The 13075-nt window shown below is 37.5% G+C and overlaps 1 protein-coding gene across 1 annotated transcript; it reads right to left on the bottom strand.

The window, feature by feature from the left end:
* Window positions 1–32: 32 nt before the first annotated feature.
* Window positions 33–10972, bottom strand: dhdds (dehydrodolichyl diphosphate synthase). The gene is made up of 8 exons (XM_056243293.1): window positions 10763–10972; window positions 9612–9728; window positions 7718–7860; window positions 7528–7644; window positions 4430–4531; window positions 4201–4315; window positions 2858–2965; window positions 33–414 (listed from the first exon to the last, which is right to left on the bottom strand). The coding sequence occupies exons 1-8, from the start codon at window positions 10823–10825 to the stop codon at window positions 172–174; spliced, it is 1008 nt and encodes a 335-aa protein (XP_056099268.1). The 5' UTR covers window positions 10826–10972; the 3' UTR covers window positions 33–171.
* Window positions 10973–13075: the final 2103 nt, after the last annotated feature.

The raw sequence follows: 13075 nt of genomic DNA, 5'->3' as shown, positions 1-13075 counted from the left end.
TATATTTCTAGTCCATAAAAGAAGCCCCTCTGGTCAATCAAAGTGAATTTATTTGAAGATTTAAGATTAGTTCTATTGACAAACATACATAGCCACTGCCCCATAAAACGGGGTGAAACATCCTTCTGGATGTAAAGTATTTACAGATCAGTAAATAAAAAAAGTTCAGTGCTAAGCCACGACAGTCTGGCTGCTTAAATCGTTGAAGAAAGCGTCTCTCTTGTGCTGAAGGGCGTTCAGAAAGCACCGCACCCTCTCCTCTCGGCTGGCGGTGTAGTTCAGCAGAGCAGTCTGTCGACTCTGGCCATCCATGGGCTTTCCATTCCCACGATGCTGCAGGATCTCAGTCACACAGGTGCGATCTGCTTCCATCTGCTGGAGCGCTTGGCTTTCCCGGTGCAGCTCCTGAGCTTTCTACAACACACGAAATATGTGCAGCAAATGTGAATATGCATGTAACTGCACATGTGTAACATTCATCAAATGTATGCCTTTGCATCCTTACTCAACTTTTCTGTACTTCCTAGAATGATGTTATCAGGAAACCGTTTAGGGAAACATTTATAGTTATCGTTTACAAAACCATAAGCAACAACAGCACATGCAGTAATACAATATCCTGTGTCTTCATGCTGGTCAAAAGGTTGTCTGTTTTAAAAATAAATTACAATAAGGTCCAATTACTAATCTAAGAATTGTTAGTTCATGTTGGGTAATATATTAACTAATATAAACAAATGAAACCTTATTGTAAAGTTTTACAAGAAACGTTTTTAAGGTAATAACTTTTAAGCGTCTGTATGTTAGCATTGGCTAATGCAATTGCTAGCATGAACTAACAATAAACAACTTTATCGCATAAGTGAGCTAAATACATGAATGCTCCATTCAAACCAATGGGTGTCATTCAGTAATAATTGCGTGGATTATTTCTTATTTGTATGCACAGGAGAACTTCTCACAAAATAAAGTCTGCATAATTCACAACACATGCATATGAATTTGTTATTAGCCTTGTTATTAACCATTTAGAGTATTTTAAATGAGCGACCGCCCGCCCAAACCATGTCCATTTAAGTGATTTCGTTTCCTTCGCAGCCTGTCATTACTCTCAGCAAACATATTACGCTCTCTAAAGACACGCAGCAAGATCTGAGCAATGCCAAATGAGTGATAAAATATCCATGTAGAAAATTAATCTTAACACAATTATAAGGCCACTCACTCAGTGTATATGATTTTTGCATATGTGTGGTCACCATGAAAATTAAAACTGACAGCAATGATTTATCAGTGCACATTATTTTGCATATGTGCCTCACTATATTGAATCAAAATAACTTCCCCTCTCTCTTGTAGCATCTCTTCACTTCTCTGATGATGTGTTTACTAGCGTGAGGGCAGGAAAACGTTTCAATGAGATCCACCAATAGCAAACCACAACCATCCAATCAAACCCCATGGACAAAATCAAGCCCCGCCCTACATTTGTTGAGTATTTGTTATACTCAGATATACGCCACAGTAGAGAAGAAAAGACTATCGCAATTTCTGTTTCATCCCTTAAATTTTGAATAAATTCAGTTATTGGTGAATCATGATTTATTGGTGAAAACATTAGTATGCACACTTTGGGTCTCATTCATGAAACACGAGCAGAACAAATTTGTGTGTAAATCGTGTGTAAAGTGGTTCTGGCGTAAATTTTCGGATTCATTAAAATGTTCGTATTTTCCAAATGTTAGTTGGTACGAAAGAAATCTACACCTGCTCCCAGCCACGCGTAAATAGTGCGTTTAACACCCGAACGTTTTGCTCATTAATAACTAAGGCTGCATTTTAATTCACCTTAATCGGGTACATATTTACACAGCATTTTGAAAAAAATATTATATATAGTAATTACATACTTTTTTTTCTTTTTACTTCTGGGGCTGTTTGATTAACAGATGAAACTCCAGTAACTGCATCTGTAATGCTGCCAAAGCTTGCTTTCTTTAGGACCTGATACGCCACTGTGTAGCCTACGCTTGAAAATAAAATGTGGTGTTTTGAATGAACTTCTGATAATAAAACTTCGATTTCTGCATCTGAGAATTTTTTCTTTTTCATTTGCTTTTGAGAAGACATGTCTACAGTTAGCACAAGCCTGTTATCAGTCTATGTCTAGGCAATCCCGATTCCAGGTCATTTTTAAGCCAGAGCAGCATTGTGGGAAAAGAAGAAAAAGAAGTGTTATGTGTATCAATTTGTATATGGTACTTTAACCCCCCATGCCCTTATAAGGATCTAGGATCTTACTAAAACATGGTGAAAGGTTATGGTAGGACAACAGTTAAAGGTACTGATTATAAATGTAATCCAAATATAACATATTGTGTATGTACTTAAAAAAGATATTACAGTTTCTGTAATAAAAAAAAAAAAGTTGTCCTCCGAAGAGGGGGGGTGGAGGTGGGAAGAAAAAATAAAAATAAGAATAAATAAATAAGAGAAGACATGTTGAAATCCTTCGTTTGGTGTCCTAATATGATGCCCATATATAGTTGTCAATCGGATTTAATGGGCGGGATTTATGGTAATTGAGAATGAGCGTGTACGCACGTCCCCTTTACGACTGATTGGAATTCATTAACACACACACATTTCACTATCACATCTAATGTTAAAGAAGTATTTGTGAATCAGGAGATGAGTTTTCGGGAAGGTCTCTTTACGCGCAAATCACTCTCATATTTACTCGTATATTTATGAATGTTTCATGAATGAGACCCAATTTTTCTAGGTGACAAAACAGCAGTTACCGAAGTAATCTGTATCACCATAAAAACAGGACAACAAAAGAGATCTAGCATACCTGGAGAGATCGATGACTCAGCTGGTACTGCAAAACAGCTTCACACAGATTCCAGAAAGAATATTCTGGCCACAAGACAGACTGGAACACTAGACACGAATATGAGGTCTGTGGAGAATAAGATTACGAAGAAATATGAAAAACATTCATCACTTCAAAGTTGCAGGGGAAGGTGAATATTAAGAACAATATGAGCTTGATGCACAATGGACAAGGCAGATAGTTATCCATGAGACCGGTGCCAGACCTTCAGTGCCATTAGTGTGTTTTGATGGGAAATCTCATTTGCAAAAAGCAGTGATGGGAATTACTCAGCTCTTAACAGCCCGACTTCATCATACTCAAAGGTAAAAAGAACAAGGGGCATCGCTAGTCACCAGTAAAATAATACTGATAAATCCTTATGTGCCATTTGAGAAACACGAGTATCATTTCCTCTGATAATATTTCAGCAATCATGTAATGTGTTTTCTATCAGCTGTTTATAATCAGATTCGCGAAGGAAACATTCTCATCTAATCTGTCAAACGGGTTTGCTAAACATAATTGTGAACAATTTCAGACCTTTTGATTTATTAGGACAGTTCACGCATGCGCTGAAACGTTTGCAGCGGTTTCTCACACTGAACAAGTACGGGATATTTTATAATAAAGAAAAGAGAGAGCGCTGGATGAGGTGGATATTTACTTTACAATCCATTGTAGGAAACAAAACTTGCAAATGTCTTCAGTAACACTTTACAATAGGGTTCATTAGATAACATTAGTTAACTACATTAGTTAACATGAACTAATAATGAACTGCACTTATGCAGCATCTATTAATCTATGTTGATGTTAATTTATCAACACTTTATTAAAATCTTGTTAACATTAGTTAATGCACTGTGAACTAACATGAACAAACAATGTTTTATTAACTAACATTAACAAAGATGAACAAATGCAGTAACAAATGTATTGCTCATGGTTAGTTCATGTTAGTTAATACTTTAACTAATGTTAACTAATGAACCTTACTGTAAAGTGTTACCTTCTATCATTTGTCATCGACGTAGCAGCTCTTTATTGCGTGTGTAGTTTGTGATTGACTCTATACTACAGGTAAAGACAATTTATGACAAAACAACAGTATTTAAAAAATAATTAAAATATGGGCACACTTTTTTAATGGGGGACTGTGCCCAGTGCTGATGAAAGGCTAGAAACACCTCTGGAATGAACCACTGTGATTGAATCAAGATTGTTCCACTGTGAATCTATGAAACGATGAATAGCAGCTGAACTTTGTGCAAATGGCGCATTTATATGGCAAAGCATTGACTAATGTGAATCTCCATTACCTGCCACAGTAGGAAGTCACTGAGGCGCACTTCTCCAGACGTACGGATGAGCAGATCAGGGTCTGGAGAATTACGGCTATACAGACACTCACTGAGAAGCACCTCAGACACATCGCTGACAAATCAGAGAGAACAAAACAATTACTAACAGTGCTTTACAGGTAATGAAACAGATGTTGTTGTTTGCTCACACTTATTTCAAGAAAACTCAGTGAAAAGCATAGTTTACCTGGATTTGATCAGGCCCTGCTCTACTCCCCATGCCATTTCCTTCACAGCATTTGCGATTTCGTGTCTTGAGGTGTACGCAAAGCACACATTCAGAAAACACCTGTATAATCAAACAGAGCACCGTCAGCAACAGATGAGATGAACGAACTTCGGCAAATGCATCAGATACATATCATGCTCTAAAAACACAATGGATGTTTTGTTAACTCATACACTACCATGCAACAGAGTTTAACTATACTTGTTAGGGGTTGAACGACTTCAGATTTTCTAAAGTGACATTTATGTGATTAAAGTCGAGGTGGCGTCGACTAGTCGCTGATGACGTCATTCATGATTAAATAAGCTTGAACCTCAAGCTGAGACTCGAACGCGGTTTGCCTTGTGCACAGCATGACACATGACACAAGGCTCTTGCTCATACATAACAGCTTATTTTTATCAGTTCTTTGGGTCGTTATATTTCTCACAGATTTCTGCTCGTTCTAAATCAGATACAGATAAAGTAGCACAGTTAAGATCACATTTATATGAGTGCATTAGTGAGAGAGCGATTGTGTGTGAATTAATTCTACCTAGCAGCGTGTCTCTACTAATAGTGAAGCTGTGGGTTTTAGTTACTAAGAAGTTACTAACCTACTTTATTAATAAATCACGGAACAGTGTTGACTACATTTCTGCGATACCGAATGTTTGTGTGCTTGTGATCTGCACGTGATGCGTGAGCTACTGTCAGTATGTGTGTGTGTTGCAATGCAGCAGCGCATTAGTTCAGAACAGCGATTAACTTACCTGTACAATAAGCTGTTTAAAACATGCATTCACCTGATCAATTTTGAGCATCCAGATGGTATAACCAAACATATCATGTGGAGCGCTCTCAGATTATGCATTTATTTGTCATTTTAACTGTTGGAAATGGAGCGTTAAAGTGGACTTCAAAGATTTCTTATCCTGTTGTGCCCTCTATAGGCCATGATCAGCAACTAGTTGACGTCAAGCTTAAAGCGTCATGGCAGACCATTAGGCCGGGGACACACTGGCTGCGTGGCGTGAGCGTGGCTGCTAGGTGACGTACAGGGAGGACGTATTGTGGAAGCCCTATAGGCTACTTCATGTTAAGCATAAATATAAAGCCTACTGATAAAAGACACTGTCAGCAGTATTGACAGCAAAATAGACTACATAATATTTCGTTCTGTATTGACAGGTGCAATATTTGAAAATTGATCATTATTTATTTTTTAAATTATATGTATATCTGAATTTATGTCAAAACCTAGACTTTCAACCATCAAAATGTTATTTATTAATCTGTATTCGTGTACAAAATAACATATAAACATCTTTTCCTATTCTATTTTGCCTGGAAACGCTTCCAACACGCTTGTGTGTCGCGTGAAAAATAGGCGTCGGTTCTATTTCTAGCATTCACGCGTTTTCCGCGCGGCTCAAGCCGCGCCTGAGACGCGCGTGTCACGCAGGCAGTCTGCAAGCTCTAACCTGTTAACATGGGAGCCGACATAAAAACGGACACGCCACGCAGCTGAGACGCTTACGCCACGCAGCCAGTGTGTCTCTGGCCTTAAAGTCGACTAGTCTGTGCAACCCCAAGTACTTGTTTATTGAGTACAGCCGGGCGACAGCTAAAATTTATATATAGTTTGACGAAGATCTCAAGTTTCAAGTTTGTTTTAATTATATAGCACATTTAAAAACAGCAAGCACAGCTGCTGAAAGTGCTGAACAACAAAAAAACGAAGAAACACGGCAAAACACACATTTATGACAGAGGCTCACAGTGAATTGAAAGCCAAGGAAAAGAAATAGGTTTTAAGAGATAATAGTGAAAATAGTTAAAGGATTAGTTCACTTTTAAAAAAAACTTTTGCTGATAATTTACTCACCCCCATGTCATCCAAGATGTCCATGTCTTTCTTTCTTCAGTCGAAAATAAATTAAGGTTTTTGATGAAAACATTCCAGGATTTTTCTCCATATAATGCACTTTGCTGGGCACCAAACGGTTCAAGGTCCAAAAGACAGTTTCAGTGCAAACTGCAAACTGTTCAAATGGCTTTAAACGATTCCAGACGACGAATAAGGGTCTTATCAAGCGAAATGATCGGTGATTTAAAAAAGAAATAACAAAGTTTAAGTTTTATAAGCTCAAATGCTCGCCTTGCTCTGTTCTGTGTGACTCTCCTGTTCGAACTCGTTCATCAAAATGAACGAATCTTTTTCCGAGTCAATTCGTTCATTTCGTTCATTAAATGAACCAAATGACTCGAAAAAGATTTGTTCATTTTGATTAAACGAGTTCGAACAGGAGAGTCACGAACGTGCATCACAGAACAGAGCAAGGCGAGCATTCGAGCATTTGACATTATTAAACTTAAACTTTGTTATTTATTTTTGAAATGACCGATCGTTTCGCTTGATAAGACCATTATTCATCGTCTGGAATCGTTTAAAGCACTTTGAACAGTTTGCACTGAAACTGTCTTTTGGACCTTGAACCGTTTGGTGCCCAGCAAAGTGCATTATATGGAAAAAAATCCTGGAATGTTTTCATCAAAAACCTTAATTTCTTTTCGACTGAAGAAAGAAAGACATGGACATCTTGGATGACATGGGGGTGAGTAAATTATCAGCAAAAGTTTTTTTAAAAGTGAACTAATCCTTTAAGGACTTTGCCGATCTGATATACGGCGGAAGGCTGTTCCACAGCCTAGGGCCGGCAATAGCAAAGGCTCGATCTCCTCCGTGCTTTAATCACGATCTGGGGACAGAGAGAAGTCTCTTATCACCAGACCTCAGATTTCGTGTGGGATTGATTAGATAGAGTAGCTCAGACAAATAGCTCGGTTCCAGATTATTTAAAAACATAAAGAAGAATTTTAAACTCAATTCTAAAATGCACAGGTATCCAATGCAGAGATTTTCAGATTGGAGTAACGTGACCAAATTTACGTTTCCCTTTGAGGAATTTGGCAGCTGCATTTTGCACTAATTGGAGACGAGCGATGGGAGATCTGTAAAGTACAAGGTCAAAAGTTATAAGGAAAGCTTCCCTGCCACAAAAACAAGTGCTTACTTGTTGTGTGCTCTAGTTGACACCACAGATTTGGCAATAACCTGCTGCAGATCTTCAGGTAGTAGAGTCAGGTCTCCCAGCACACGAATACACACACCATGCTTCACAAGATTCTCCCTAGAAAATACATATTACATACCGATTCTATGTATCCAACCGAGAGAATAGATCTTGTGCAGGAGTAACTTACTGCTCATCCAGCAAGCGGCTGAACTTCTGTCTGGCCAGCTCCATCAAGCCATCCACCTCTTGTTTGGCACGCTTGAAGTTCTCAATGCTGAATGCATATACGGTCACCTCATGAATACCCAGGTTCAGGCACCAGCGGAGCGTCTATGAGTGGAAACAATGCATATTAAGAGAAAAAGAACACACAAGAAATTTCAAACTGAGAGCGATATATAAGGGATCCAAGCACAGTTCGTTTACATGACGTATATGGGATTCAGATATGGTGCATCTGATGGGAGCTTGTTGCCAGTTTTGTGTGCAATATGGATGATGGTTAGTGTATTGATGGTCTAAAGATTGATGCAGAAAGCGATTTCTGTGAAATGCTGTTTAAAGTGTCTCGGACCGAGCGCCACAACAGGCTTGTAGCCAATCAGCAGTAGGGGGCGTGTCCACTCATGATGGGGAGGAGAGAGAGTGAGCCAATCAGCAGTAGGGGCGTGTCCACTCATGATAAGAGAGAGAAAGAGAGAGAGAGAGAGAGAGAGAGAGAGAGAGAGAGAGAGAGAGAGAGAGAGAGAGAGAGAGAGAGAGAGAGAGAGAGAGAGAGAGAGAGAGAGAGAGAGAGAGAGAGAGAGAGAGATCTGAAGAAAGACTGTAGAAAGAGAGATGGCTGAGAGACTTTACAAAAGAGAAAAGGTCAAAGAAATACCTGGAAAAAGAAGGGTTATGATCAGACAAGAGCTTCAGGACCCACGTTGATATTAGAAAAGCTTTCCAGCACTGAAGAAACCTTAACGGGAAGGCCTGAAATGGACGCAGATGTTGCGTTGTTTCTGCTCCATAAACGAGTAACATTTGGCTAAACCAAGATCTGCTGTTGTTGTAATGTTGGCTCTAGTAACAGGACAGTTTTGAGTGTCATTGTTTGTCTGGAGCTGATGGCGACTAACAACAGACTCTTGCTTGCATATACTCTTGTGTACTGTATTTTCATTCGTTTGTCATCTTCACTTTATTTTTCACAATGCATTAGTTTGCTTTGCATTGTGTGTTTGTGCATTTTGGGAGCTGAGCAATGAAGGGAGGGGTGTGTTTGTTTGGGTTGATTTAAAATATCAAGTGTTTATCAGAAATCGCTCAAAGGGGTGGTTGATTATGATGTCACTTTTCTAACTTTAGTTAGCGTGTAATGTTGCTGTTTGCGCATACGGTAAACAACATCTGCAAAGTTACAACATTCAAAGCAAAGGAAGATATTTTCTTTTAAAGAAAACGTTTTTTTATGGACTACAACAAACGGTTGGTAGGAACTACCAGCCCGTTCTCATCCCAAGGCGTCATACATGTGACGCTTTTGACATTTCGTCGAAATCTTACGTACCTTTAGCATCAGTATATTACATAAACCCCGCCCCCGGGAACAGGCAGTCCATGTTGAGAAGAGGAAGAGTTGTTGTAGTAGCATATTAGTCTCTGCTCAAGCTGTCGCATAATTTGCATCTAATTTGCATTTAAAGGGACACAAACGAAACGACGCGTTTTATCTGACCCTCAAAAAGGGACAATTTTAACATGCTGTAAAAAACCTGTGGGGTATTTTGAGCTTAAACTCCACATACACACTCTGGGGACATCAGAGACTTATTTTACATCTTGTAAAAAGGGGCATTATGCCACCCCTTTAATATGTATATTTTAATGGCCGATGTCAGCCGGTGTAATACAGATATATATAAAGTACAATTAAATGGCCAAAATTTCTAAATTAAAATAATAATAATGTAGATTGTGTAACTGACAGAAAGGGGAGGTAAGATGTCTGTTAATCGCTCAAGCCGTCAAAATGGCCAAATATTGCCTAATAAATCCATCTAGTTTGTATACGAGTTTGTCAGTATCTGCACACTTACCTCCGCCAGTTTCTCAAAGCCCTGTGAGTGGCCCTCCTGCCGCTCCACGTGCGTCTTCTGGGCGTAACGCCTATTACCGTCCATGATAAACGCCACATGTTTGGGCATGGGCCCTGCCTAAGAAATAAAAAGAGTTTAGGGTCATTAGGGTATTAGATGATTATTTCAGTTCAGTTCACTGTACTGGCCACCGGGTGATCCTCTGAAACAGGGGGTTTCGATCTTTCAGGGTGTTTACACATGTAGTTCGGTTCAATGGGTTCGGACCAAGAAAACAAAACATTTAGTCCTGGTCCACTTAGCGTTGATATTGGCATTTTAACACCGAACCTAAAGATACCGAACCTAACCTAAAGGCATAAGGATGTGTTCACAACATGATTGGTCAGCTTTTATTACGTATATTTTGTATCAGAACTTACCGAACATCCAAAACAATGCTGTGAAGACCTTATAAAGTGTTTAAAGGAGGCAAAACAGCGTCAGCAATCCCTCCGTCACACACACAAATGAAGATCTGCTGTGAGAAGACGTGGTTCTGACGCCTGTACTGAACTGTGATGGGCAACATCACGACTATGACGAGAACAAACAGGTATTATTGAGGATTCTGTCCTTTTTAGGGGCGCATCTTCTGACATCATGTCCTGTTTTTTGTTTGTTTACATGTTTTTGGTCTGTGTTGCGTTCATATTTCATTCGAACCGCACCAGAGTTCGTGTGGAAGTGGATCGAGACTCATCTTTTCAGCGTCTCGGTCCGTGTGTTTGGTGACACCAGGGTTCAGATGGCAGCGTTCACACTTATTCAAATGAACCGCACTAGCAGAGCAATCGCACCAGGATTCACTTTAATCCAGCCAAACATGACAAATGTGAACACACCCTAAGATGCCAGACCTGCAAATATGATCATCCTTATGTGAGGGACCCCATCTTAATATTTAAAAGACATCTATATTTAATAAACACCAAATATATACACTGAAAAATGTATATTATAAATCTAAAATTAGCTTCTATAAAGGTACATTATTATGTATTTTTCTACTCAGTATATATAAATTATATTTTTTATTTAATTTTTTGATATTTTTTACAGTTTTTCTCTAGACTTCTCCACGAACCCCCCTCCCCATCTCTGATACACACCCTCAGGATGTTGGCAGTGAGCCTTTCTATAAGGGATAACTCCCGCTCTCGAATCCACGACATTGCAGTTGTTTCTGTGAAGAAAAAAAGAAGAGAGTTCCTGTCACAATATGTACAATAGTGGAAGACCAAACAAGACCAAAAGAAACGGTTAAAAACACATCTTGTGCATAAGCCATAAACAGGCACTTATTATAATCAAACTTACTTATGCACTGCAATTGTACCAATCTAGCTTAATATCTTCAACCATTTATATGATTAAATAGCAGTGTGCTAGATAGCCAATGCAAACACTTGCTTGCTGACATAAACAACTGTCTCTATTTCTGAAATGGTCCTCATAGGATTAATAATGTATTAAAATATAACGTCTGTCATATTTGTCAGCATGAATAAGAAAATATATTGCACACAATACACAGCCGTTTTCTCCAAGTAAACATTGCCAATCTGAAAACAATAACACCTTTAACTATATATCAGTAAATAGCGACTATATCAGTAAAATCAACAGAATGAAACGTATCAATATTATTATTATGACTTATAACTGGTTCCTGGATCTATAGAGACCACAGGGCGCTAACTACAGCATGTCACTGGCATCACTTTCATTAAAAGGAGGCTTTCATTTAAAGAATGCGAAATCAACTTGATTTAAAGCGTTAATTCGCTGGTTTTAAAGAAATCGTAAAGCTCCAACTCACAGCCTGTCTGTAGGATGACGTCTTCTTCCACTGACAGGAAGTGACGCCAGAGACACGCGACAGCAAAGCAATCGCCAAAATAAAATTCTTATTATTCGACCAATTCAAAACAAAACGTCCCAGCACAATAAACTTTATTTTTCGTCCATTAAAACGTTGCAATTAATACAAATAAAATACGTTCGACTTATCTTTGTTGTTGTATTATTTTCAAATACTTTTTATTAAATGCAAAAAAGTACTACGGGTATAGAAAACAAAACACAAAGGCTACTATAAAAATACATAATATGTCATACATATTTATGTCATATTTTGCACAATTAAATAGCTGTTCTAGCTTTGGAGGAAGTTTCCAGACAAGTGTCAAAAAATAGATTAAAAAAGAGGTCAACAAAGAGGTTAAAAAAGGGGAGTGGGCAATAAGAAATGATAAAATAAATGTTAGACATTTGTGTATGAAACGTTACATTTACTTATTTATTTATTTATTTTAAAATAATTCTGTACTATAAGTGGGGGCAATTGAACTAAAATATGTAATGGCAACAGAAAGTCATAAATAAAAATAATCATAAATTAACATTGGGATATAATGTAGTACAATCCTTGGTTTTCTGAAATAAAGTGTGACTTGACCTATTTAGATGACAAAGTAATTATCTAAATGTAGACCATTGTCTAACATTTTCCTCATACTGTAGTCTAAATTATAGGAACACTTTGCATTTTTAAATTGTATAGAATAAACAGTCTAGTTCTATTGATCTAAAGCATAACACGGCCTATTTAAGTCACTTTACATTTCATTCATTTGCAAAGAATTGCTTGGAAAAGTTTCAAAAAATACTTAATTGAAGTGATGAGCAATTTTTTATTTTTTTATTTTTTATTTTTACAAAAGGTGTGAATAGTTTGCATGTTATTCAATGACTTTCAGTGGTTTGACATTTTACAAGGACTTTCTATTAGTAATTTTGATAAATTACTAATGTTAAAAATAACAAAACTGTTGTTGAGGTTCATCTCACAGAATTATGGAAGCCCAAGAGAAAAAAAATCATGCTTTGGTAAATCATAATTTTTACATACTGGTTATGATATGAAAAAAGTAGAAATTATGACAATAAGTCAGAAACTATGACTTAACAATTATGACATAAAAAGTCAAAATTATGATAAGTCATAATCATGACATATGTAATAGTTTTGACTTTTTAATGTCATGATTATGACATAAAAGTTTAACTTATTAGATAAAGTTAAGTAAGCCATAATTACTATAAGATTATGACTCTTTATGCCATAATTTTGACTGATTATGTCATAATTATGACTTTTTAAGTCAGAATTTCGGCTTAGTGTGTCATCAATTTTATATCAAGTCATCAATAAACATGACTTAGTATGTCATAATTGATTCACTTAAACGTTTAAAAATATTATGTGGAGGAAATGGTATTCCATACGCAACCCATAATGCACTAAATAGGATTAGCAAGTAATTTCCCGGTAATTTCGTACACAATGCACTAGACTTAAAGGCCCACTAAAGTGCCTAAAGGCGCAGCATTATCAATGTGTTGACAATTTCCACTGAAAC

This window comes from Rhinichthys klamathensis, unplaced genomic scaffold, assembly GCF_029890125.1.
Source record: "Rhinichthys klamathensis goyatoka isolate OS25496 unplaced genomic scaffold, OSU_Roscu_1.1 h1tg000784l_1, whole genome shotgun sequence".
NCBI lineage: Eukaryota > Metazoa > Chordata > Actinopteri > Cypriniformes > Leuciscidae > Rhinichthys > Rhinichthys klamathensis.
Note: the sequence above shows the minus strand (reverse complement) of the source record. Positions and strands in the feature narration are given on the sequence as shown.